Here is a 25,301-nt window from a genome sequence, read left to right on the forward strand (position 1 = left end):
TTATTTTCGGGAAAACAGGGTATGAACATTCAATCATTTCAGTAACAGTTAGCAAGTAAATGAATTTACAAACAGCACATTAGCTTCAAACATCAAACATACACCATGCACTGTCCTCTAATTAGATTAATTACACCACAATTAAAGTCCTAGTTTGTATTGTTTTAAAGGGATGGTCTGCCAAAAATTGATGCAGTCATTTTGGTTAGGTGTCAGCAGGCTAAATCATCTGCAAACTATGGGAAGTTTTGAGTGCATATGGCTTGCAATGGCTTCCAATGCACTAACATAAGCAATTAAATTAATGATGGAAAAATACCAAGAAACAAAATTGGGAGTTTTGAGGTGCAAAAAAAATCTAATCAAATTGATAGTACAAATTTCATAATTTATTTAAAGTGGTTGTACACCCTATGCAACCACTTTTACCTACAGGTATGCCTATATTAAGGCTTACCTATAGGTGCTGGAAATATCTCCTAAACCTCCATGGTTTAGAAGATATTTACAATAAAGCTGTGCGCCGATGTCTATGGCGCATGCACACTTTAGAAAGGGCAGATCTGGCGTTTCTAAAGGGGGTCATGCTGGCGGCTCCTGTACGCATGCGCGGGAGTGACGTCACGCAACTCCGGCCAGTCACAGAGCCGAAGTTTGCAGCCCCGGAAGGAAGAGGGTTGAAGATGGATGCTCCCTGCTAGTGGGGAGAGCAGTGACATCGCAGGCTTCGGTTTCAGGTAAGTGCACATAATGGGCTACTATGTTATGCATAGTAGCCCATTATGCTTACCTTTGCAGGGAAATAAAGAGGAAGTAAAACTCATCAGGGTTTACTTCCTCTTTAACCGCTTCCCTACTCACCCATAGTCATTTCATGCCCACAGATGGGATCTCCCATCCTGGGTGGGCATCATATGACATTCTCCCATTCCCGGCCGCCTCGGGACCCGGTGTGTGTGCCGGCGGCCGCGATGTCCGCCGAGCACCAGCGATTGCCCAGGAGCACAGCGGGACCGTGGATCTGTGTATGTAAACACACAGATCCACGTCCTGTCAGAGGAGACCGATGGTGTGTTCCCAGTACAGAGGAACACCGATTGGTCTCGTCCCCTTGTGAGTCCCCTCCCCCCAGTTAGAATCACTTCCATAGGGAACATATTAACCCCTGCAGCGCCCCCTGGTGTTAACCCCTTCCCTGTCAGTCACATTTACACAGTAATCAGTGCAATTTTTTAGCACCGATCGCTGTGTAAATGCGAATGGTCCCAAAAATGTGTCTAAAGTGTCCGATATGTCCGTCACAATGTCGCAGTCACGAAAAAATTCGTAGATCGCCGCCATTACTAGTAAAAAAATAATAATAAAAATGCCATAAATATATCCCCTATTTTGTAGACGCTATAACTTTTGCGCAAACCAATCTATATACGCTTATTGCGATTTTTTTACCAAAAATATGTAGGGGAATATGTATCGGCCTAAACTGAGGGAAATTTTTATTTTTATTTTTTTAAATGGGATATTGTTTTTTTCTAAATTGTCGCTATTCTTTTGTTTATAGCGCAAAAAATAAAAGCCGCAGAGGCGATCAAATACCACCAAAAGAAAGCTCTATTTGTGGGGAAAAAATTACGTCAATTTTGTTTGGGTACAACGTCGCACGACCGTGCAATTGTCATTTAAATCGACGCTGTGCCGAATCGCAAAAAGTGCTCTGGTAAGGAAGGGGGTAAAATCGTCCGGGGGTCTGAAGTGGTTAAATATACATGGTTAAAAAATGGTAATTAATGATGACTACCTTTTATCACTTACTTCAAACAAAAATATCTTACCTTTGATACTAAAGGACATGCCAAGCCAGGCTCCTTTTGTTTGGCTTTCATATGTCTGCAGGTGTTCCCAGACAAAAAGGTTTTCTGTCTCATCTACAATGGTTAGAACATCACCACCATCTAAAACACAGTAATTAAAAGGAAAATATTGTACTATTTTATTTACAATTTTGTTTGAAAGTGCACAAGATAATCAATTGTGTGGGCTAATTTTACATTTCGGAGCTTAAAATATTTTTCTTATGAATGGATTGGCATCACTATAGCTTATTTTGGGAGTGTGCAAAGTTGAACCTAGCTCCACATTTAATGTCCCTTTATAGTTTGCTTTGGCAAGCTGACCTAGACAAGCTATTTACTGCACTAACAGTTGCACTTGTTGGGCAGGTACATACAGTTTACAGTGCTGTGTGCCTGCAGAAGGATGGGAACTTCCCCCTCCCAGAACAAAATTATGTGAATTAAAGCGGATTTCCACCCAGAAATTGAACTTCTGCTGATCGGAAAACTTTTTTGACTTGTCAGGTTTCTTTACCTGACATCTGCAGATCAAAGTTCATTCCTTTGATCTGCAGAGGAATGAACAGAATGATATAAAAGAAACAATATGTTACTTTTGTCTCTATCTGTAGCATATGAGCAAGTGTTAGGGCCAGTTCACACTGCGGGCGATGCGAGGCGACACCGACTTGCCTCGCCGCGACCTGCCGTGACCTCAGCGGCGATTTGCAAATGACTTCTGTATAGAAGTCAATGCAAGTCGCCCCGAGGTCGCCCAGAAGTAGTACAGGAACCTTTTTTCTGAGTCGGAGCGACTCGAGTCGCTCCTCTCAGAACGGTTCCATTGTACAGAACGGGGGCGACTTGTCAGATTGCGGCGAGGCAAGTCGTGTCGCCTCGCATCGCCCGCACTGTGAACCGGCCCTTATTTATAAATTGCCAACTGCCAGTTTTCTCTGTGTACACAATCATGAGGCTGGACATGCTACAAACAACCTGTGTACAACATGAGCTTATATTTGCATTTAATGTATTTTAGAAATTGTATTTATATGTTAAAACCTTTTGTAGACATCCAAACGGCTTGAGTCTGCTGCTGGGTGCTGCCATCTTGAATGTGATGTTAGCATCCCCAGAAGATTCAGAGCACTCATTCAAATGACATTCTATAGTATTCCTCTTTGTTTCACCCACAGCAGTTACATAAATGTTTATGAATGGCGGTAAGGGGAAAGGCCAGCATAGACTGTAATAGATGATCCCAGTAGGGAAGAGGGCATGACATGCAAGGAGGGAAGCGGAATTGTGGCGGAGCTTGAAAATCAATTATTCCTGGTCTACCTGTAAAGCAAGTTCAAAGGCATATTGCAATTGATTAAAAAAAGGGTCTCTTTAAAGAGAATAGCTGAATGAGAGTTGCACGCTGGTATCTGTTCATCATGGTACTTTTATTCTGCCATCAACAATATAGCTGTATCCATAATTTCTTCATCCAGAGACCACACCTCCTTAATATGTTTCACTACGAATGGCTTGATCACAAGATTCATTATCCTTATGATCAAGCCATTCATAGTCAAATGTGTTAAAAGGCGGTGGTCTGTTGGTGCAGACATTATCGATACAGCTATATCATTGCTAACTTAATAAAAGTACCTGGATGAGAAGATACTCATCATCTATTCTCTTTAATGCTTTGAGCTGGTACCCTGTCTGTCTGTAGACAAAAAGGAGGAGCAGGTCTGGAGCCACAGCGGTGCTGTGAGTTTGGGATGTTTCAACTACAGGTTCTCTTTAAGGTTTATTAGTAAATGGGTCAAAAACTTTGAGCTAAGCTTCAGATTTTGCTATCAGTGATTACCTTTCTGGCATGTTTTGGCAGCGTCCTTCTGGCTAATGTTGACCTCCATATGGAAGGAGTAGCAGTAGTCACGGAATGGTATCCAAGAGGAATCACCTATTGAATTCGGACAGCTGCTGTTAAAACTCCACTTATGAGTTTTGGTCGATTCTGTTTGGGAGAAGAGAAGAGGGGACATGTTACGGCATTGGGACATACGGGTACGTTGTTGCATAGAGCTGCATTTATTTGCGTATTTATCTGTCTGGAGTCCAGTTTTAAAAATGCCTATTTTTAACCAATGCATTCTTAAATCTAAACGTGTCAATGAAACCTTAATGATCAACTAAGAAATGGTTACATGGAAGCTTCCACGGTAGTGGGTGCCTATTTAGCCGTGCTTTGTGTTAGGCAGCAAATTGCATGCCGTGAAAAAACAAACAGTAAGATATTTATGCTATCCAGAAAACACTGTACCTGTTTTAAAATTAGTACATTTTCTGTAATCTCTTTGAATTAACTGCAGTTCTACTTTAGAAAGCACTTTTTGAGCTGGTTCACAACACACAGTAAAGCATAAGCCCTTGTACACATGGTCGGACATTCCGACAACAAAATCTGCCGGATTTTTTGAGACGGAATTTGTCAGAAACTGGTGTTGCATACACACGGTAGGACAAAGTTGTCGGAAAATCCGATCGTTCAGAACGTGATGACGTTGATTCGTTAATACGTGACTACATTCAGGCTAGTAGCCAATAGCTTTGGTCTCGTAATTTGATCTGAGCATGCGTGGTACTTTGTCCGATCAGAATTCTCTACAAACCATCGGACGAGGTCCGATTGGATCATGTTGTCGGAAAATTTTATAGCCAAGCTCTCCAACTTTGTCCGTCGGATATTCTGACGGAAACAGTCCGATGAAGCCCACACACTGTCGGATTATCCGACAACACAGTCCGATCGGACATTTGCCATCGGATTTTCCGACCGTGTGTACAAGGGCTAACACATAACGTGTGTGAACATTCGCTGCAATGCATTGTAATAACGCATTGCAGTGTTTGATTTTTTACTTCTTTTTTTTATCTTCTACAATAATTCTATGCAATGAAGTACGGTATATTGCGACGTACAACAATAAAATGATCCTTGCATACTTTTATCACAACGCAGACCAATGTACATGTTAGTGTAAACAGATTCTATACCAAGAAAAGCTTTTTGATTTGAATTTGTTTTGGAACAGCACTCGACATTACAACCCAATGCAGCCCAGTGGGACTGGTGAGAATGAACCCTAAAGAAACCCTGGAACTGTACATCCTAAAGCCTGCCCTGTGTAACTTAATATTTGTTCTTCATGCATCACCAATTACAATCAGTCTTCCATAGTAGGTACTTGTGAGAAACTTCTTAGCTGTAGTGGATGTTTTTCAGAATATTTCTCCTGCATTATCACTAGGAGTTCTCAGATCATCAGATTACCGATAAAAGGGATGGGGGAAGACTGGTAAACATGTGCAATGTCTGAATAAAAATGAATACTAAGTAAGGTAGGCTGTGTTTGTATGGATTTTAAGGCTTAATTTTCAAATGTGACTGGAGTGTCCCTTTAATATGTTTGATAAAGGGGTCTGGCGCTCTTAACTTGGATTTTAAGACCATTTTGTTTATTTAAAGTAACTCTTTTCTTTTTCTTTCACCATACATCTTACTTTTCTTACCTATGTATTGATTCCTGACTAATGTGAGACAACATATTTTGTCTTCTGTGCTGGTCATGGGGTATTGGAAAATGCTTACAGACCTGCAAGCATTTTTCCAATGTCTGTAGACACCTTACCAAATATTTCCATTTTTTTAAAATCCATTTTGGGTCTTAAAAAGGATTTCCAATCATAGAGGTTCTTAATGCGTTAAGCTCTTTCCACTTAAAGAGCTCTTCCACTCTTTCCAAGGGAGAGGCTGTTCAGAGATTTACTACCCTCATCTCATTAACTTCTAAAAGAGAGCTGAAGGTTGTTTGAAGTCTCAGCCTTTATATCTCAGCACTGCTGAGATGCATTGCATGTTCAGGGAGGTGCTGCCATAGTTAATCACAGAACTAAATAGGCATCTATGGCGGCACCTCCCCTAACAACCATCCGAGATTTTTGATAAGATTTGAGACTTCAAAAAAATCGTATTTTCTTTGAGTGTGTAAAATATCACTGAACAGCCTTTTTCTGCAAGTAGATACAGTAGTTTAAAGCTGGCCATACACCAATCTAAATGTGGCCGGTTCAGCAAGGTGTGGTCATTATGCTTTGATTGACTTCTGTCGAGAGGACATGCTAGAGAATGTTTGTCGATTAGCTCTACCCACCTTCCTTGCCCTCACTCACTGCCATGAAATACCCAGCGATTGCCTTTATGGAGTAATATATGACACCTCTTGCCTCCCAATAATGTAGTTTGGAGTGCTTGAGCAGCCAATTGCCAGTCCCGATGCTGTCACTTGTGAGAAAAGAGAGGCAAGCAGAGTCTGGTGCAGGTTTTGACTTTCAGAAAGTCGAAACTAGTATAGGGATGTTCAGGAACTCTGACTGTGAATCATGGAGACAGGGAGCATGGGGAAAGTGAGAAAAGCCTGTCTAAGATAGCCTGCTATATTTTATAGTATGGGCAAAGTTTGCGTTAAAAGATATATTCATAAACTGAGTGAAGTGGGGCAGGGCTTAAAATGGCTATAGGCTGATAGAAATTCATCTGGTTCGGCAGCAATTGGACAAATTTCAATAAGCATGTGGCTTAAACCTTGACAGAAGTTGATCAACTTCTGTCCAAGGGACATGCTGGAAATAATTTGTCGATCAATGGCTGCAATCACAGATTTGTGTATTCTGACAGCGGTGAGTCCCACTGTCAAAATACAATATTCCAGTTTGAGGGATTCCTTCATCGACCTCTTTTATGTAGATGGAGAAATCTGTTAATTTTTTTTCCTTCAGCCCTGTTGGACATGTCATGGTGAGCAAAAAAACATAATTGTGAGATATTATGAAGAAAAATCCTTCTCCAGCACACCGGATGAACTATTAAAGTAGCACATGTACAATATATATTGTGATGTGGAACAAATTATAAATCTTAATGTACATCTACACCCAATTTAGAAAATAAATACACAGTACTCTCAGTCTAACATGTTTTCGGGCACTGTAATGCCCCGTACACACGAGCGGATTTTCAGTCGGAAAAAAATAGGATGGTTTTTCCGACGGAATTCGATTCAAGCTTGGCTTGCATACACACGGTCACACAAAAATTCTCTGACCTTTTCGACCGTCAAGAACGTGGTGATGTACAACACTATGACAAGCCGAAAAAATTAAGTTCATTGTTTCCGAGCATGCGTAGGACTTTTGTGCGCCGGAATTGGTACAGACGATCGGAATTTCCGTTCTGACCTTTTTCGGTCCAAAAAATTGAGAACCTGCTCTTAATCTTTTGCTGGCTAGAATTCTGCCAGCAAAAGTCAGATGGAGCATACACGCGGTCGGAATTTCCGACCTAAAGCTCACATCAGACTTTTGCTGGCGGAATTTCCGATCGTGTGTACGAGGCATTAGACATCCATTGAGAAAGTGGAGAACATTGTTATCCCATCTGTTGTGTATTTTATAAAGACAATAAACCCTTTTGTAAAAGAGGGAGTGGAGAACAACTATGAAGACATATAATAAGAATGGAAAAATGAAAAAATAAAATGCTCACGAGTGTTGTAGCTGCAAATTGCACCAGGTAGTTTACTATCACAGTTTTCTGTGTTCCATGTTCCCTGGGCATCCATGTATACACAGCCACTCAGGCGTTGTGGCTCTCCATCCCTCCAGTTGATATATGAAGTCCCATCGTCTGTTAGCCAAGAGTAGGATCGCCCACCCTACAAAGTAAGGCAAATATTCCAATATAAATGGCAGTATTTTCTAAATTGGGATGTTTAGGATTTTCACTATGCACATTTTAGAAAACAGAAGCAGAGCTCATCTAAGAGTATTAGCAGATGGGCAAGGTAATTTGAAATCAATGTATGCAGCTCACCTTGATGAGTGGCCAAGAAAACACCAACATGTGTCCCAGCTGATAGGCTTAAAATAACCCATAGTATATTCCCAAAAGAGCTTTACAAACACATCCCAAGGCTGTGTGTACCGCACTCAACATCAGCGCTGCTAGGTATTGGGAGTCCAGGTGCTGAGTAAGGAGGTTAATTACAATAATAGATAAACAAAAGTCCCAAACTTATTAAAAACACTAAAACTCAAAATTTTCAAGCATGCATTGCTCTGAAAGGCACCGAGTTTTATTGATTTTAATAAAGTAGGGACTTTCATTTTTCTATCGTTATTATGATTCTTCTCATTACTCTGCACCTTGTGGACTCCCAATGTCCAGCAGTACTGATGTTGAGTGTGGTACACCCAAACTTGGGATGTGTTTTTAAAGATCTCTTGGGAATTTACTACTATTTAGGCCTATCAGCCGAGACACAAGTTGGTATTTTCTTGGTAACTTGTCACGTGTCTCTCCAACTACTGATACTTTATGATGTACATAACATTTGTTTTGCTTTCTAGTATATATTCCTTTGTGAAGATTTTCAGCCAGCTGCTCAAAAATGAAACATACAAAAACATGTATGCTGGAACACCAAGCCCCCCCATATTATTGTGGGGTATTTGACTTTGGAGTATGAACATTTTTTTTTGCATTTTTAGAAAGAATAGGGTACAGATCAGAGCATACCCTCCTACTATTGGAGTAGGAGCATTTTGACTAAAGCGCTGGTATTCCTTGCCATGTGAACCTCTATATGGATTAGATAGGCAAAGAACATTGCCCTGAGTGATGGAGGATGGGTATGACAGAGCTTCAAGTTTAAAATTGGAGGTAGTCATTAGAAATGAAAGACAAAAAAATTTGTGCAGATACATATTGTTAGTGTTTTGTACACTGCAAGCTTAGCCTAAAGTTTAGAGTGTATGTGTGTGGGCAAAAAAAAGTACATCTCTGCAATACTCACACAAATTGCCATATTTTATCACAAATACAAGTCGGGGAGTTTGTTTTTCACTGGTGACCTCGATGTTGGAATTCGACCGTGACTCTGATATATTGAGCATTTATGACCATTTATAATCTAATTGTCCAACTAATCTGGTAAGAGGCACATTTGACTATCTCACATGGTGGTGGATCTTCTCTGCATTGGATTGGAAGGAATTGGAAGGAATTTGTGAACATTTCAGATACTGGATCGCTTATCAGTGAAGGCTCTTTCATCGCTAAGACTTTCCTTATGGACACTTTTTACAATACATTTTTTTACATTTATTTTCACTTAGATTTTTATGTATTTATATTGTTTTAGTTAATATATTTGATATTTGATAACACTATTATTGGAACTAGCACTAATATTTTTTTGCATGCTATCTGTCTAACTGGTATCACAGTTTTAGGTGGCTTGTTTGGGAGTTCCACCCAGTGTAGCGTCTGCTCATTGTACTCCTCCCCCCTCTGGTCACATTTGCACCTTTCGGGGAGGGGGGACAGGATACCTGTCTTTTGCAGCTATCCTGTCCCCACTTCCGGGAGCCTCAGCCGCAGATATCTGCATAACAGCTTGGGCTTCTTCCTCTTCCCTCCTCCTTCCCCGGCCAGTGGGCCAATAGGAGAGAGGAATGGGGCCTCGCACATGCGCAGTAGGGTTCCCAGCATTAAGCCGCAAGGCTACACTGCTGGGTTCCCTTACTCGCAATGGAGGTGGCAGCACCCAACAGCTGATGGAAACATCAGCTGCGGTGCCGACATCACTGGACTCCAGGACAGGTAAGTGCCCCATTATTAAAAGCCAGCAGCTGCAATATTTGTAGCTAGACATGTGCAACAAACGATAACGAACATGCAGAATCCGAAAACCGAAAGATCTGACATAAACAAATGCTTTACTTTCATTTTCGTTGTGACAACAGTTCGATATAGATAGGAGATTCGACATGACACTGACAATAGCAATCTGTGTCCATCGAACCTGTGGTCAAATGTGCCTAACCTTAACTCTATTAGTTCAAGATTATTCTACATAAAGAGAAAAGATTTGACATTATAGAGACAATAGAAAAAGGTTGAATGTGCCTAACCTAACTCTATTAGTCCAAGATTATTCAAAATAGAGAGAAAAGATTTGATATGAAGATTTGACGAAGCAGTCACCGCGAGTGGACATTCATGGTCAAATGCTCCACCCATAGGCTATAGAAGAATTCTAATGTTGGTTGACTAGTAATAATAATTAATAAATATAATTATTACTAGTGTCATACAACATTAGAATTCTACTATAGCTTGTAGGCGGAACATTCGACCAGAAATGTATGATTGCAGCGTCGTACAGTTTAGCTGCTCCGTCGATTCTTCTTAGAACATTCGACAGATGCCATAAGCCTTCAATGACAGATTCGACCTTAATTATTTTGGGTTTTCAGATGAATGCATTTTTTAACTAAACAAAATAAATAAAAATGAATTTCGGGAGTAACTAAATAAATTTATTTTTTGTACGAAAACAAAATTCCCAAACAAAATATTTCAGTGTGCACATGTTTATTTGTAGCTGCTGGCTTTTGATTTTTGCAGCAGTGGGCGGACCTCTGCTTTAACTTGACCTATATATATTTATTTTATAATATATATATATATATATATATATATATATATATATATATATATATATATATATAATTTGGTGTTTGGTTATACAACACTGCTGCCTTGACTCCCACTGTGTGCAGAGGAAGGGCGTTTGGGACATGTAGTCCTGTGGGATGTGCATACTGTACATCAATAGGAACTCCTGTAGAGCACCCTGCTGATCCCCTCTTCCAGGAGCTGCCCCTGCAAGACTTATACACAGTTGGTGATGAGTAACAATAGCAGTTTCTTACTACAGACACAAGGTAAAAGAAAAAACAAATCCTGGAACATGATCCATGAATGAGAGGGAAGTTTGGGGTAAATTTGGGTCATCCAAGGAAATTACCGCTAAGGACAGGTTTATTTGCTGCTAAAAGGCAAGTTTTGTCTCATCCAAATGTACACATTTGTGCATTTTGCCTTCTTTATCATATTCATATCATATTCACAGCACTGGGAGAATGAAAGGACATTAAGAACATTTTTTAGGCCCATTAAATCATACCAATTATCAAAATAACTTGATATGTTTAAAGTAGCAATTCACATTGAATACTTTAACAGAAAACACAAAGTATGGCACCTCTTCATTCGACAGGCCAATCCAAAGAGAGGTCTTCTGCCCAGTTACTGCAAGGGTCAGATACGCCTGTTGGTAGGGGTCTGAGATGGTCGTTAAGGTGGCATTGCGAGTTTCGCACAGCAGGCGAGCTTCAGTCCAAGTCATTGGTTTTTGCAGAATGAGGTAGGAGCTGTTCCTGTACTGAAGTTTGCTGCTAGGTGGAAAAGGAAAAGGCTCGGATGCTGGACTCAAAGAGGGCACTGCCGAGAAAAGATTTTATAAAAACAATATAAACACAGAGACTTACTTCAACAAGAAATGCTAAGCAATGGTAATGAAATTACATAGCAAGCAACAATTTTAATAGATTAATTCTGATTGGCTGTTTTAGTGTCCTTCAGTTTTCAGATTTTCTTTGTTTTGTCATATTAGCAATCTAGACTAGAAATGTGGTCGCACACTCACAGCGCACCTTTGCTGATCTGGCAGATGTATCCATGCTTTTCTGTACATAGTTTGTCATCCCATCGCCCGGTGAACTGTGGTTGAGGTCCATGCCAGATCGCAGCACAACTAACCTGCAGATATCATAAAAAATGTTTTTTTTTTTTTTTTGAGAATGTTATATTCTGTTCTATATAATTATCATAAAGATTGTTATCTAGAAAAGTTCTAGAACTGATTAATGTAAATTGGCTCACCATCTTGCCATTGGAAGAGCTCTCTCTGGATGGTGCCCCTGGTGCCCAATTCACATATGCCAAAGGCTGACCCTCTTCCCATTGGAATCTCTGCTGTCTATTGTTCAGACCAATCCAGAGGTCAGAGGTGATGTTGGGAAGTATGGATGTAATAAAAGCTGAAGAAAGGGAAGTAGAAAGACAAGACTAAAAAGTAACATTTAGGCTAAAAAGTAATATTTACCCATTGGATGGAAGCCAACAGTTAAGCCTGGTACACACTACAGTTTATTTTCGTGCAACCCCAAGGGTTGCATGAAAAAAAAAATAACATCTAGTCAAGCGATCTCCCCCATTGAGCTGTTATGTTCTGACAGGGGGACACCACCCACCCCCCACCAGAACACTCAGATTAGCGCTCTATGCCATTGGTGGAGAGCACTGATTGGGAGTCAGTGGGATGCTGGTTTTCCAGCATGCACATCCAACAGTAGCCTGTCAGATAGACCGACATACACGCAAGCTGAATGTCGGCTGTTTTTTTTTGTACCGGCAAATGTCTCCCAACATTCTGCCGTGTGTATGGTCTTTAGGCTGGCCATACAACCAGTGGGTTCAACAAAAGAAAATTACTTGATTTGCCCACCCACACACATGATGTGGCTGGGGGAATCCCTCCTGCTGAACTATTGTATTCTGACAGTAGGGAGGCTTCCTCGTTATCGGAGTACATTGATCAGCATTGCTGGCTATAGCCAGTGGTGCTATCAAGAGAAAACTTTCCAACAGGAAATAAGATTGATAGATCAACTTGTGTACAACCGGCCTGCCCATACATGTATTGAAATTCAGCCGATCCCTTCTGAACTGGCCAAAATGGAATCCATGTATGCCTGGCTTTAGACCCATAGGCTTTTTGGTGATGAGATTTAGTAAAAGTCAACCGTAGTACCATGTCATGCCTAAATGCATTACCATTGCATTACCAACAACAGTGACATCACAATCCAATCCATTTTTTGTCAACATTTGTGCTGTCTCAACTAGAACAGCAAATATTCATGTACTGCAGAGGCTCAAAGCCGTTCCTAGGCCCATAAGGCCTATGCATTAATGGTTCTGTACAGTTTAAAGTGGCTTCTCTCTATCCTTTATATCTGTATTTCCATTCAGTTTTTTGCTTTCAAGACTCTGGTAGTCTTCTGGTAAATAACAAAATATGATATTTTACTACCTCGATGGCTAAACAACAACATTTTTATTTTTCCATATAAGATATAAGGAGAGGACTGATTTAACCTTTATAAAATGGCCATACAGTTTTTACAGATAGCTCTTGTGGATGTTACTTGCCAGCATCTCATTACTAGGGATGGGCTGTTTGAGTAGAACATGAACAATTTGGGGTGTTCGCAGCAAATTTCGAAAAGCCGCAGAACACCCTTTAAAAATCTATGGGAGAAATCTAAAGTACTAATTTTTAAGGTTAATATGCAAGTTATTGTCGTAAAAAGTGTTCCGGGACCCGGGTCCCCAACAGCCATTTTTTCGTGAGCAGTGATTTTAATAATGCTTAAAGTGAAACAATAAAAGTGAAATATTACTTTAAATTTCATACCTGAGGGGTGTTTATAGTATACCTGTAAAGTGGCGCATATTTCCTGTGTTTATAACAGTCCGAGAGAAACATTTAATTTCTAAAGGAAAAAAAAGTCATTTAAAAGTACTAGCGCTAGTGCCCGGCTATTAATGAATTGTCGGTCCCGACAATACACATAAAAGTCATTGAAAGTGACTGAAAATTAAAAAAAAAAAAATGTGTGGGGGTCCCCCAAAATTCCATTACTAGGCCCTTCGGGTCTGGTATGGATATTAAGGGGAACTCTGCGCCAAAATGTAATCACTTATCGGAATCTGGAAGCTGCCTTTAACAAGGGGACCCCCAGAATTCCACCCCCACCCCATGTGAATTGGTAAGAGGTACATTGTACCCCTACCATTTCACAAAAAAAAGTGTCAGAATATTAAAAAAACACACAAGAGATGGCTTGGGACAAGTCCTTTATTAAAAATAAAAAAATAAAAAATAAAAAAGATTCCAGCGATGTAATCCAATAAATCCATGCTCCTACTCCAGCGATGTAATATAATTATCGATCTCCAGCGATGGATGATCTCCAGCGACTCCAGCAAGGAACACGCACAGGATCCTGCCCCCATCGGAGGCACCCAGACAGGTCTTATGTAGCTGAGGGCGGGGCCACTCATCACGTGACCCCATCCCGCTCTGACAAGCGGAAACACAGGGATTCCCAGCGACGTGAACGGGTGACCTGCCCCCTCTGATGCAACGCAGGATTCCCATTGCATCAGAGGGGGTGGGGTCACCCGTACACGTCACTAGGAAACCCCAGTGTTTCCCCTTGTCAGAAGGGGATGGGGTCACGTGACGGGTGGCCCCGCCCTCAGCTACATAAGACCTGTCAAGCTAGCGCTGCGTCATTGGCTGGGTGCCTCCGATGGAGGCAGGATCCTATACGTGTCCCTCGCTGGAGTCGCTGGAGATCGAGAATTGGATCACATCGCTGGAGTAGGAGCATGGATTTATTGGATTACATTGCTTGAATCTCTTTTTTATTTTAAATGAAGTTCTTGTCCCAAGCCATCTCTCGTGGGGTTTTTTAACATTTTTACACTTTCTTTTTGTGAAATGGTAGGGTACCAATTCACACGGGGGGGCAGGATCTGGGTGTCCCCTTTGTTAAAGAAGGCTTCCAGATTCCGATAAGCCCCCCGCCCGCAGACCCCCACAACCACCGGGCATCCTCCCCATGTTGAGGGCATGTGGCCTGGTACGGCTCAGGAGAGGGGGCTCTCTCGTCCCCCCCTCTTTTCCTGCGGTCTGCCAGGTTGTGTGCTCAGATAAGGGTCTGGCGTGGATTTTTGGGGGAACCCATGCCATTTTTTTTTTTAATTTTGGCACGGAGTTCCCCTAAAAATGAGGTTGGTTATGGATTTTGGGGGGAACCTCACGCCATTTTTTTTTTCATTTTGGCGCGGAGTTCCCCTTAATATCCATACCAGACCTGAAGGGCCTGGTAATGGAATTTTGGGGGACCCCCACACATTTTTATTTTTTATTTTTCAATGACTTTTATGTGTATTGTTGGGAACGACAATTCATTAACAGAACAGCCGACACTAGAACTAATACTTTTAAATGACTTTTTTTACCTTTAGAAATGTAATTTTGCTGTGGGACTGTTATAAACACGGGAAACATGCGCCACTTTACAGGCATACTATAGACACCCCCCAGGTACAAAATTTAAAGGAATATTTCACTTTTATTGTTTCACTTTAAGCATTATTAAAATCACTGCTCCCAAAAAAACATCAGTTTTTTAAACTTTTTTTTGCATTGATACATGTCCCCTGGGGCAGGACCTGGGTCCCCAAACACTTTTTATGACAATACCATGCATATAAGCCTTTAAAATTAGCACTTTCTATTTTTCATGTTCATGTCCCATAGACTTTAACAGTGTTCACGTGGTCAAACAGGGAGGGTGATCGGCCCATCCCTACTCATTACTATTAAAACCCAATCAGTGTTCATGGTAGCACTTACCCTGTTCTAAGTAGTTGTCAATTGTGGCGATCTCTCCATTTAAGACTTTGCAAAACTCTCGAGCTTGTTGCCATGTCCTACTCTCGCCCTTACCATCTGCTCTCACACCAAAACACTGCATGGAGATAAAAGTTATCTTCAGTATTAAAGATAACAAATATTTGTAGGACTGAAGAAAAAACATTACATATTGCTGCATTGACCATTATTAATCTGGCCTTACACCTGTAGAATTTAGTTTGAGCATTTGGATGAGAAACTACAAAAAATGATTGTCCGACCATCGCTGGTGTCAAGATTTTCGCAGAATGAACATTCTACTTCCCGGATGAACTTTGACTAGTGCATGTGTATAAGACTAGTTAGGATTTTTTTTCTTATTGGGGAGAAAAATCAGTGTTTAGAAATTTGTTTGTTCCCATTAGATTTGTCCAACAATTTCCATCCTTGTCCTTCGATTCCTTTTGTTCTCACTGATCGAAACCAATTGTTGAATTGTTCGCTTTAACGCTTAAGTAATGAACATTCCAAAAATTACATCTTTCTGATTAAATTCTACATGTGTAAGGCCAGCTTTAGTTTAAAATTCGGCTGCAGTAATTTGCCCATAAAGATCCATCATAAATTGACATGTTTAGCTACACTTCTTTGTGTTCTGCAGTTTTAATTTTGTCAACGAAAACCTTATTTTAGTCGACTAAAATATGACTAAAATTAAAACAATCCAGATGACTAAAATATGACTAAGACCTCGTTCACATGTGGTGCGATGTGTCATGCAACTTGACAGCTGCAGCGCCGCACCGATTTACATAGGTAGTTCCTGCACTACTTTTGTCGATTTCAGCTGCGACTTTAATAGACATCTGTGCATTAAGCCACACAGATTTCTATCAAGTAGCACCTGAAATTGCACTGATCCGCTACTTTGAAATCGTACTGCTTCAAGTGAAGTAGCATGATTTCAAAGTAGCATCAATGTGAACCAGGGCTAAAACAAAATAAAATTTTAGACGAAAGCACATGCGCACTGAAGAGATGGCTCTTGCATGCCATTGCTTCCGCTGACGTGCCGTTACTGATGGCTCCCGTGCGCATGCGCGGGAGTGATGTCATCGTGGCTCCGGCCAATCACAGCGTTGGAGCCCACGATACCTGCAAATAACGCCGGGAGAGATGTTAAACATATTATTAGATTTTTACTCCAGGAGTATATAATGAGTTTGGCAATTCTAGAAAAATGCTTAAATAATGCATTACAATTTAACTAAACCCATTCGATTTTAGTCAGCCAAAATGTACTGGAGATTTTAGTCGACTAAATAGTACTGGAGATTTCAGTCTAACTAAAATAACGACGAAACGAAAACTAAAATGGCATTTTAGTCATAGGACTATGACTAAAACTACAGTAAATCAAAATTATTGATGTAAAAAATAACACTGGTGTTCTGACCTTGTTCATGAAAGGTAGCCAGGTCTTGGGGCAGCCACCCACACTGGGTGGAGAAAGCGGAGGTAAGGTGGGTGGTGGCACTGTGGTGTTGGTCCGTTTACATACATATGGCAGAGCAGTGATGCATTTCTGATCACCCCATTCTCCTGCAGACAAAAAGAGTACCATGTGTCACAATAATCAAAACGAAAATTTACAACGCTAGTAAAACAAAGACTTGGCCAAGTGACTCATTGTGGAACCAAAGACAAAAAACTGCTTCAGTATAAAACCATCAACTTCATTGAAATGACTGACTTTAAGTACAATATATATATATATATATATATATATATATATATATATATATATATATATATATATATATATATATATATACATACATATATATATATATACACACACACACATATATATATATATATATATATATATATATATACATATATATATATATATACACACACACACACATATATATATATATATATATATATATATATATATATACACTTCAAAGGACAAGTTCAGTAATTATGTAAAAAAAACACTAGTCCCCCAAACACACTAAGATGACCCCAAAACACACCAAGATGACCCTCACCCAAAGGAGCCTATTTATTTCATCTGATGGTGGCAGCCTTCCACTTTGTCTATTTCCTGGCCACTAAAAATATAGTGCCGGGCTGCCCGCACCATAAACCTAAATGAGCTGTACCTCTGACTGATCTAAGTGGCTCAGGGATATTATATGATATAAAGTCAAAAGAAAAGAAGTGTCCTTGCTAAAAAGATGGTTCAGTTGTATTCTGAGCCCAAATACGAAAGTACTACTTACCTCTAACCGCTGTCATATACACACATTTCTTCTCTCTGGAAATGCGGCCTATCCGTCCGGGAGCCCAGTTTACGAAATTAAGTACAGTCTTGTCTGACCATCTGCAAAAAGTGCAATTTACCATAAAGATGAAATAAAATCAGTATTTCATTTATTTCACCTAACAGCCAGCACTGCAGAACAAGCATAGACTCTGCCAGTCCCAACTAAACAGCGATTTATCCACTTCTGTTTTGCCTTAAATCCAGTTCTTTTTACCCAAAGGAGTTCAGTTTATTTTTCGGATTGTATCTACCTACCATTATGCAATGGGGTATATTTACTAAAGCTGGAGCTAGAGAGAGAAAAAGTCTAATTTCTACAGAAAAACCAATCAGCTTCTAACCTCAACTTGTTCAATGAAAGTGGCACAGAGGTGTAGTGGGTATCACTCTCACCTAGCAGTAAAAAGGGTCACTGGTTCAAATCCCAACCATGACACTACCTGCCTGGAGTTTGCCTGTTCTCCATGTGCCTGTGTGGGTTTCCTCCGGGTACTCTGCTGGTTTACTTCCACACTCCAAAGACATGCTGGTAGGTTAATTGGCTTCTGTCCAAAATTGGCCCTAGTATATGAATGTGAGTAGGGGACCTTGGATTTGTGGGCTCCTTGAGGGGAGAGACCACTGTGAGTGTGCGATGTACAGTATGTGTGGAGCGCTGTGTAAATTGATGGCGCCATATGGGTACCTTAAATAAATAATAATATAATAGATGAGCACCTTAATGAGACACAATGTACAGGAATAGGGACAATTGTAGACACACTTCCACACTCACTCAGACTGAACTGGATGGACAGATGTCTTTATTCAACCTTACTAACTATAGAACCACTTTTTACTGCAGACAAGCCTATAATTAGACTTACCTCTAGCTACACTGGATATCTCTTAAACCTGCACGGTTTAGGAGATATCCCTGTATTTGCATGTACACTTAAGCAAACTGAAGGAACGACACGTACGTGCCGTTGCTTGAGTTAGACTGTGCTGTTACCGGCAGCTCCCACGTGCGGGATGACACCATCGCGGCTCCGGCCAATCACAGCGCCGGAGCTGCGATACCCGGAAGTAACCCCTGGGAGCGATGTTGGCTGTGGGATCGGTGAGCGAGGACCGCTGTGGGGGCTTTGATCTCAGGTAAGTAATTCATAATGAGCTAGTATGCTATGCATTCTAGCTCATTATGGCTTTGCCTTGAAGGTTTCTTTTTGGGGGGGGGGGGGGGTTTAGGGTTTACAACCACTTTAAGCTTTGGCAATAAAACCTGAAAGGTGATTGGTTTCTATGCAGAAGTGAGACTGATTATGCACTCCCCAGCTTTAGTAAATATACCCCAATCTCTGTTGACAGCCTTTCCTTTCCTATCCAATGACATGCTGAATGGATAGGCTAACCAGTTTACAGGCAAAATGGCTGCATTTACTCTGGGGATGTAAAGAAATCTTATAACTTAATATCGTCAGCAATTGTAGAATGAAATGTTTACATACCGTGAATTTTTTAAACATAATATAAAACAGAAAGTACATAGAAAAAAGCAATTGTATAAACAAGAATTTACTCTTGAAATCTCCTATCTGCTTGGGAGTACTAATACAAAAATGGTCAAAACCAAGCAGCATTACCATTATTAGTTGTTGAGTAGAAGCCTTATACCATGTATCGCACATTATTATTTCACCCTTTGTAAGAATTTAGAAACGTATACACTATTTTACTAAAAGTATTGGGATGCCTGCCTTTATACACACACACACACATGAACTTTAATGGCATCCCAATCTTAGTCCGTAGGGTTCAATACTGAGTTGGCCACAAGGTTTAGGCATGTGTCTATGGGAATGTTTGATCATTCTTCCAAAAGTGAGGTCATCCCAAAGGTATTCTATTGGGTTGAGGTCAAGACTTTGTGCAGGCCAGTCAAGTTCCTCCACCCTAAACTCGCTCAGCCATGTCTTTATGAACCTTGCTTTGTGCACTGGTGTGCAGTCATGTTGGAACAGAAAGGAGCCATCCCCAAACTGTTCCCACAAAGAAAGCATGAAATCATCCAAAATATCTTGATATGCTGAAACCTTAAGAGTTCCCTTCACTGGATCTAAGGGGCCAAGCCCAACCGTTGAAAAGCAACCCCATGCCATAATCCCCTTGCCACCAAATGATTTGGACCAGTGCACAAAGCAAGGTCCACAAAGACATGGATGAGCGAGTTTAGGGTGGAGGAACTTGACTGTCCTGCACAGAGTCCTGACCTCAACCCAATAGGACACCTTTGAGATGATTTAGAGTGGAGACTGAGAGCCAGGCATTCTTGTTCACATCAGTGCCTGACCTCACAAATGCGCTTCTTGAAAAATGGTCAAACATTTCCATAGACACACTCCTAAACCTTGAGGAAAGCATTTCCCAATACTTTTGGTAATATAGTGTATGTCTAGATAACTGTATTTAAAGTGGTTGTAAGCCCTTACAGACCACGTTGTGCTAAAGACAAGCCTATAATAAGGCTTACCTGTAGCTACCCAGGATATCTCCTAAACCTGCACGGTTTAGGAGAGATCCTCTGTATTTGCATGTGCCAACGTCATAGGCACATGCGCACTGACACAAACTGAAGCAATGACATGTATGTGCCGTTGCTTCAGTGTGTGTGCCATCATCGTGGCTCCGGCCAATCACAGTGCCAGAGTCGCGATACCCAGAAGTAACTAACCACCGGGAGTGATGTCAGCTGCCAGAGCGGTGGGCTTCGATCTCAGGTGAGTATTACATAATGAGCTAGTATGCTATGCATACTAGCTCATTATGCCTTTGTCTTGCAGGTATTATTTTTTTTTTTGTTTTGTTTACACCCACTTTAAAGGTATTTCTGGCCTTCATTCACATACTGCAATTTATCTTTAGCATTGTATTGAAATCGGGAAGCCAACAGGTTGGTGCAGGTGTTACATGTGCACATATCAAATGTACATCTTTAATAAAAAATGTACATAGTGGAAGTCCGAAATTGACTTTCAACAATTTGTTAATGTTGGTGTCCAACTTACTTTCAAGTGCTGGCTTAGTACAATGTTGCATAGGTTACAAATAAAAAAAGGAAGTGATAATATTGTCATACATGGGGAGCACATGTTTTAGGGAAATCTATGGTCACAGTATACACTTTCATTTTTTAACATACAAACAATAGTTATATGTGACAATCCAGTATAAGATTACTTGAAAAATCTCTTTTCATGCGCTGCCTGTCTGTTGGCCATCTCTTTCAACAACTTTCTGGATGTCCTGCATGCTTTGAAGCTTTTCCTCTGCTGTTTACTTTCAATGTCTAATGACTACATATCCCATGGTATCTTGCTGCCTGAAAGCAGTGGTTCCTGGACTAATTCCATCTCCTGAGACTCCACCTGTCAGCACCTCTGTAGTACAGAAGGCAGGCTCTGGTAATTCTGTGACACATCAGTGCCCACTGTGATAGATTTACCCAGGACAAAGGCTTTTGGAGGGGACTTAATGCTAGCCTCTTGCGTACTGGCTATGGGCCCTGGCATTTGAGGGAGTAAAAAAATTTAAGAAGATATTCTGTTATGTAATGCAAAAGGACATTATTAAGGAGACCATGATGGTCTCTGCCAGCTTGGGACTCAGTGGACAGATGTATCTGAAAGGAATGCTGATTAATGAGATCTGGAAAGCCATTTAGTTTATTGTACTCATTAACACACCTTTGTCTTCGAGCAAACTATTGGGGGGGGGGGGGGGGGTTATACTAATGTGTATTGTAACTTGTGAATGAGGAGGTCATATCTAGTCACCTAGTCTGGGTAAATGATTAGATAACTAGGCTCATGATAATTAGGTTTCTGGTTACAGTTTGTATTGTCAGCCTGCTGTATATATTTGTGTGTTATTTCAAATAAATTAGTTCATGTTGAGCAACCAAACGAGTATTGCCTTGTTTTGTGGTTGACGGCAGTCGGCATATCAGATATCTATATTCACACTGGGAGGAAGTGCTATATGACGAAAGCACTCAAGCGGAGTGTGGGACGTTTCATTACACCTACTAACAGGTCATCGAAAATATGCGTCACAAAATTTAAGGAAGTAAATGTGTGGGGGTCTGCACAAAGTAAGTTTACACACTTCAAGATTGTTAAAATTAACAGAAGTAGGCTTGAAATAATTGAATAATGCAGTGTGGAATATGATTTTTTTTTTTTGTTGACCACAGATGCATTTTAAACCAAATTAGACACTATAACATAATAGTTATGCATCATTTATTTTGGAGTTAAATGCCAACTTGCTACAATCTTTTATTATTTTAACAAACACCACAGCAACTCACCTGAATCTCCCATCATTTTCATATGTGTGAAGTCCAATCCACCAGTGCTGCTCTTGTACCCGGAGAGACTTACAGGGGAATAAAGAACAGCATTAGATACATATGATAAAAAAGCAAATATAAAATAAAGTTCTCCACCTCCTAGTAAACCTTAAACATGTATGGAGAACTCTGTAGAGCTTTGCAAGGGACTTGCCCTTAGACAGTAGACATGTGCACACTGAAATATTTTGGTTTAGTTCGAAAAATACATTTATTTAATTACTCCCGAAATTAGTTTTTATTTATTTTGTTTCATTAAAAAATGCATTTGTACGAAAAATCTGAATTAAGGTTGAATCTGTCAATTGATTAGACGAAGCAGCTAAACTGTACGACGCAGCAATCGTACATTTTCGGTCGAATGCTCCGCCCACAAGCTATAGTAGAATTCTAATGTTGTTTGACTAGCAATAATTATAATTATTAATCATTATTACTAGTCAAACAACATTATCATTCTTCTATAGCCTATGGGCGGAGCATTTGAGCGTAAATGTCCGCTCGCAGTGACCGTTTGTTTTTAGCTGGTTCATTGAATCTTCATGTCGAAAGCAGCGTCCACTAACAGCTCTTTTACTATTGTCTCTATAATGTTGAATCTTTTCTCTCTATGTCGAATAATCTTGGACTAATAGAGTTAGGTTAGGCACATTCGACGGAAATATAATGGATACGAAAATAAAGCATTTTTTTTATTTCGGATCTTTCGGATTTCGGATTCTGTGCGTTCGTTGTTTTTTTAAAACAAACACGAAAATCCCAGAAATTCAGACGAAAATGCATTCGGACGATAACGAATGCACATGTCTATTAGATAGTTGGGTTGGGCAGAGGTTAAAAAACAGAAAAGCACAAGAAAACATCCAATGAAAAGGGAAGTACTGGAATTCTGGGGGAGGAGGTGTCTTCTGCCAAAATTCAGCTCTTTGGGCTTATGCTAGCAAATAAAAATATAGCTTTCAAAAATAACACGTAGCCCTACATTTGGCCCCAACATACCCATTCTCACTAATTTCCAGATGCCTTTCTTTTCAATACATTTATATTGAATATTTTGAACATACTGTATGTAGAGCAGACCCCTAACAGGTCCTGCTGCTTTGTCCCAGGTTCTCTTCCCGACCGGGTCCCCAGGCAGTTAGGCACACAAGACTCTCTCGCTCTCTCTCACACAATTACCAGTCAGTGGATGTCTTTTTATGCTTTTTTGCTGGTTAACCACAGGATTTACCTCCTTCCTGACAAGGCCTTTTTTTTGCGATATGGCACTGCGTTAATTAATGTGATAATTGCGTGGTTCTGTGACGCTGTACCCAAATAAAATTTATATAATTTTTTTCCCCACAAATAGAGCTTTCTTCTAGTGGTATTTGATCACCTCTGGGTTTTTTTTTTCTATAAATAAAAAAAGACTATCAATTTTGAAAAAACACAATATTGTTTATTTTCTGCTATAAAACATAAATTTTTCATAAAAATATAATTTCTTCATAAATTGAGGCCAATATGTATTCTGCTACAAAAAAAAACAATAAGCGTATATTGATTGGTTTGCGCAAAAGTTATAGCATGTACAAAATAGGGGATAGATTTATGGCATTCTTTTTTTTACTAGTAAAGGTGGTGATCAGTGATTTTTATCGGGACTGCGACATTGCAGCAGACAGATTGGACACCTAGCTGACATTTTTGGGAACCAGTGACATTATTACAGTGATCCGTGCTAAATATATGCACTGACATTGTACTAATGACATTGGCAGGGAAGGGGTTAACATCAGGGGCGCTCAAGAGATCAACTGTGTTCCCTCAGCGTGTTTCTAACTTTGTGGGGGGGGGGGGGGGGGTTAGGCTGTCTGGGACAACACACAGGATCCTGTGTCCTCTCCTGTCAGAATGGAGATCTGCCTTGTTTATTTCGGACAGATCCCCAATCTGTCTCTGCAGGGAATGATCGCAGGCAGCCGGTGGACATCGAGTAGGCTGGACACGCTGATTGGTTCCCTCACTCACCAAATGGCATGCACGAACCACCATACACCTACGGCGAGTCTCACAGCCGAGCCAGCTTGCCGAAGTATAACTGTAGCAGCTGGTCAGCAAGAGGTGGGGTGCAGGAAAACTTTGGGATACTCCAGAGTTTAGTGCACAAATTATTTGGAGGACACTCTCTATTCGGTCTTCAGAGCCACTCTCCTCCTTTGCAGAAGCTAGAAACATGAACACTTCTGGGACGCCCAGATGGCATATCCCACTTGAGCAACATTGACACAGTCACACAAGGGGTTAAACAGCAGACAGTCACTAGGATCCCACTTCCAAGCCTCTACTCAGTGTCTCCAGATACTTGCATACCTCCTGTCCAATACTGGATAGACACTATACCGTGAAGCTCCATGCCAGATCTTCAGTGCACCCCTTATACTTGGCTCTAAACTTCTTCCAGGAAATTAGCCCCCCCCCCCAGCTCCTACTGAGATGAGTTCTCTGTGAATTGTCTGCAACAAGAATCAGCTAATCTGCCCAAGGGGCAGCAGCCCTTAAGTCTGGCATCTTCTCCTCCTAGTCAAGAACCTGGCTGCTCTAGGCCTCAAACTATTTATGAGCTCTCTCTCCGCCTTCTGGGCACACCTCCCCAAGGATTGCCCAGAAACCCATACATATTCAAGCTCAGGGTCTGCCTCTTTGAGCCCACTACATTATAGAATCTGCTAGAAGGCAGGGGAAGAAGTAGTTGAACAGTTGTCATCAAAGCACGGGTCTCTCACCTCATGTTCTGGGGACAACTGTAACATTTTAGATCCCTAGACACTTTTGTCTCCATTGACAAATGTCAAAAGTGACAGCATTTGCAAACAGCAAACTGTTTTGGCTGGAGTTATACATTAAAAAAATATTAAAACATAGGAATTTTATGTGGCCACTCCTACTCTTTAACAAGTTATAGCTGAACAAGTCTGAACCAGGAAAACAAATGTGTTTTGTCCTTGTGATACGATGATCACATTTAGAGTTATTTTGTACCTTCTGTAGGTTCTGCACTAAGAAGTCTAGCTCTTCTGGACTATGAACAGACGTCAGCTCCGCCCCAAACCAAGTACAGATTCTCTGAGCCTGTTGCCATGTGGATCGATGCTCAAAAAATTTATACTCTGCATTCTCAAATCTGATCCACTCGGTGCTTCCTGAAAAAGAGCATAGTGAGACAATTGAGAAAAGGGTGATGGGCCAAATACAAAATAGATACTGTACATCTTCAAATAAAATTCACCAATGAATATGCA

General features: G+C 40.6%; 1 protein-coding gene across 1 annotated transcript in view; it reads right to left on the reverse strand.

Annotated features, from left to right (window-relative positions):
• MRC2 (mannose receptor C-type 2) overlaps positions 1–25,301 on the reverse strand; it is a 119,067-nt gene that overhangs the window by 12,322 nt on the left and 81,444 nt on the right. Inside the window, exons 17-27 of the mRNA XM_077460139.1 lie at positions 25,042–25,202; positions 21,976–22,043; positions 17,581–17,681; positions 16,743–16,888; positions 15,287–15,401; positions 11,677–11,834; positions 11,448–11,553; positions 10,997–11,235; positions 7,432–7,600; positions 3,694–3,843; positions 1,833–1,952 (exon numbers count right to left, since the gene is read on the reverse strand). Coding sequence (XP_077316265.1) covers positions 1,833–1,952; positions 3,694–3,843; positions 7,432–7,600; positions 10,997–11,235; positions 11,448–11,553; positions 11,677–11,834; positions 15,287–15,401; positions 16,743–16,888; positions 17,581–17,681; positions 21,976–22,043; positions 25,042–25,202 — 1,533 coding nt within the window. The remainder of the gene's footprint in view (positions 1–1,832; positions 1,953–3,693; positions 3,844–7,431; positions 7,601–10,996; positions 11,236–11,447; positions 11,554–11,676; positions 11,835–15,286; positions 15,402–16,742; positions 16,889–17,580; positions 17,682–21,975; positions 22,044–25,041; positions 25,203–25,301) is intronic.

The sequence above is a fragment of the Lithobates pipiens genome, unplaced genomic scaffold (genome assembly GCF_037356315.1).
Source record: "Lithobates pipiens isolate NorthernLeopardFrog02 unplaced genomic scaffold, aLitPip1_a1.2 Scaffold_28, whole genome shotgun sequence".
Taxonomy (NCBI): Eukaryota; Metazoa; Chordata; class Amphibia; order Anura; family Ranidae; genus Lithobates; species Lithobates pipiens.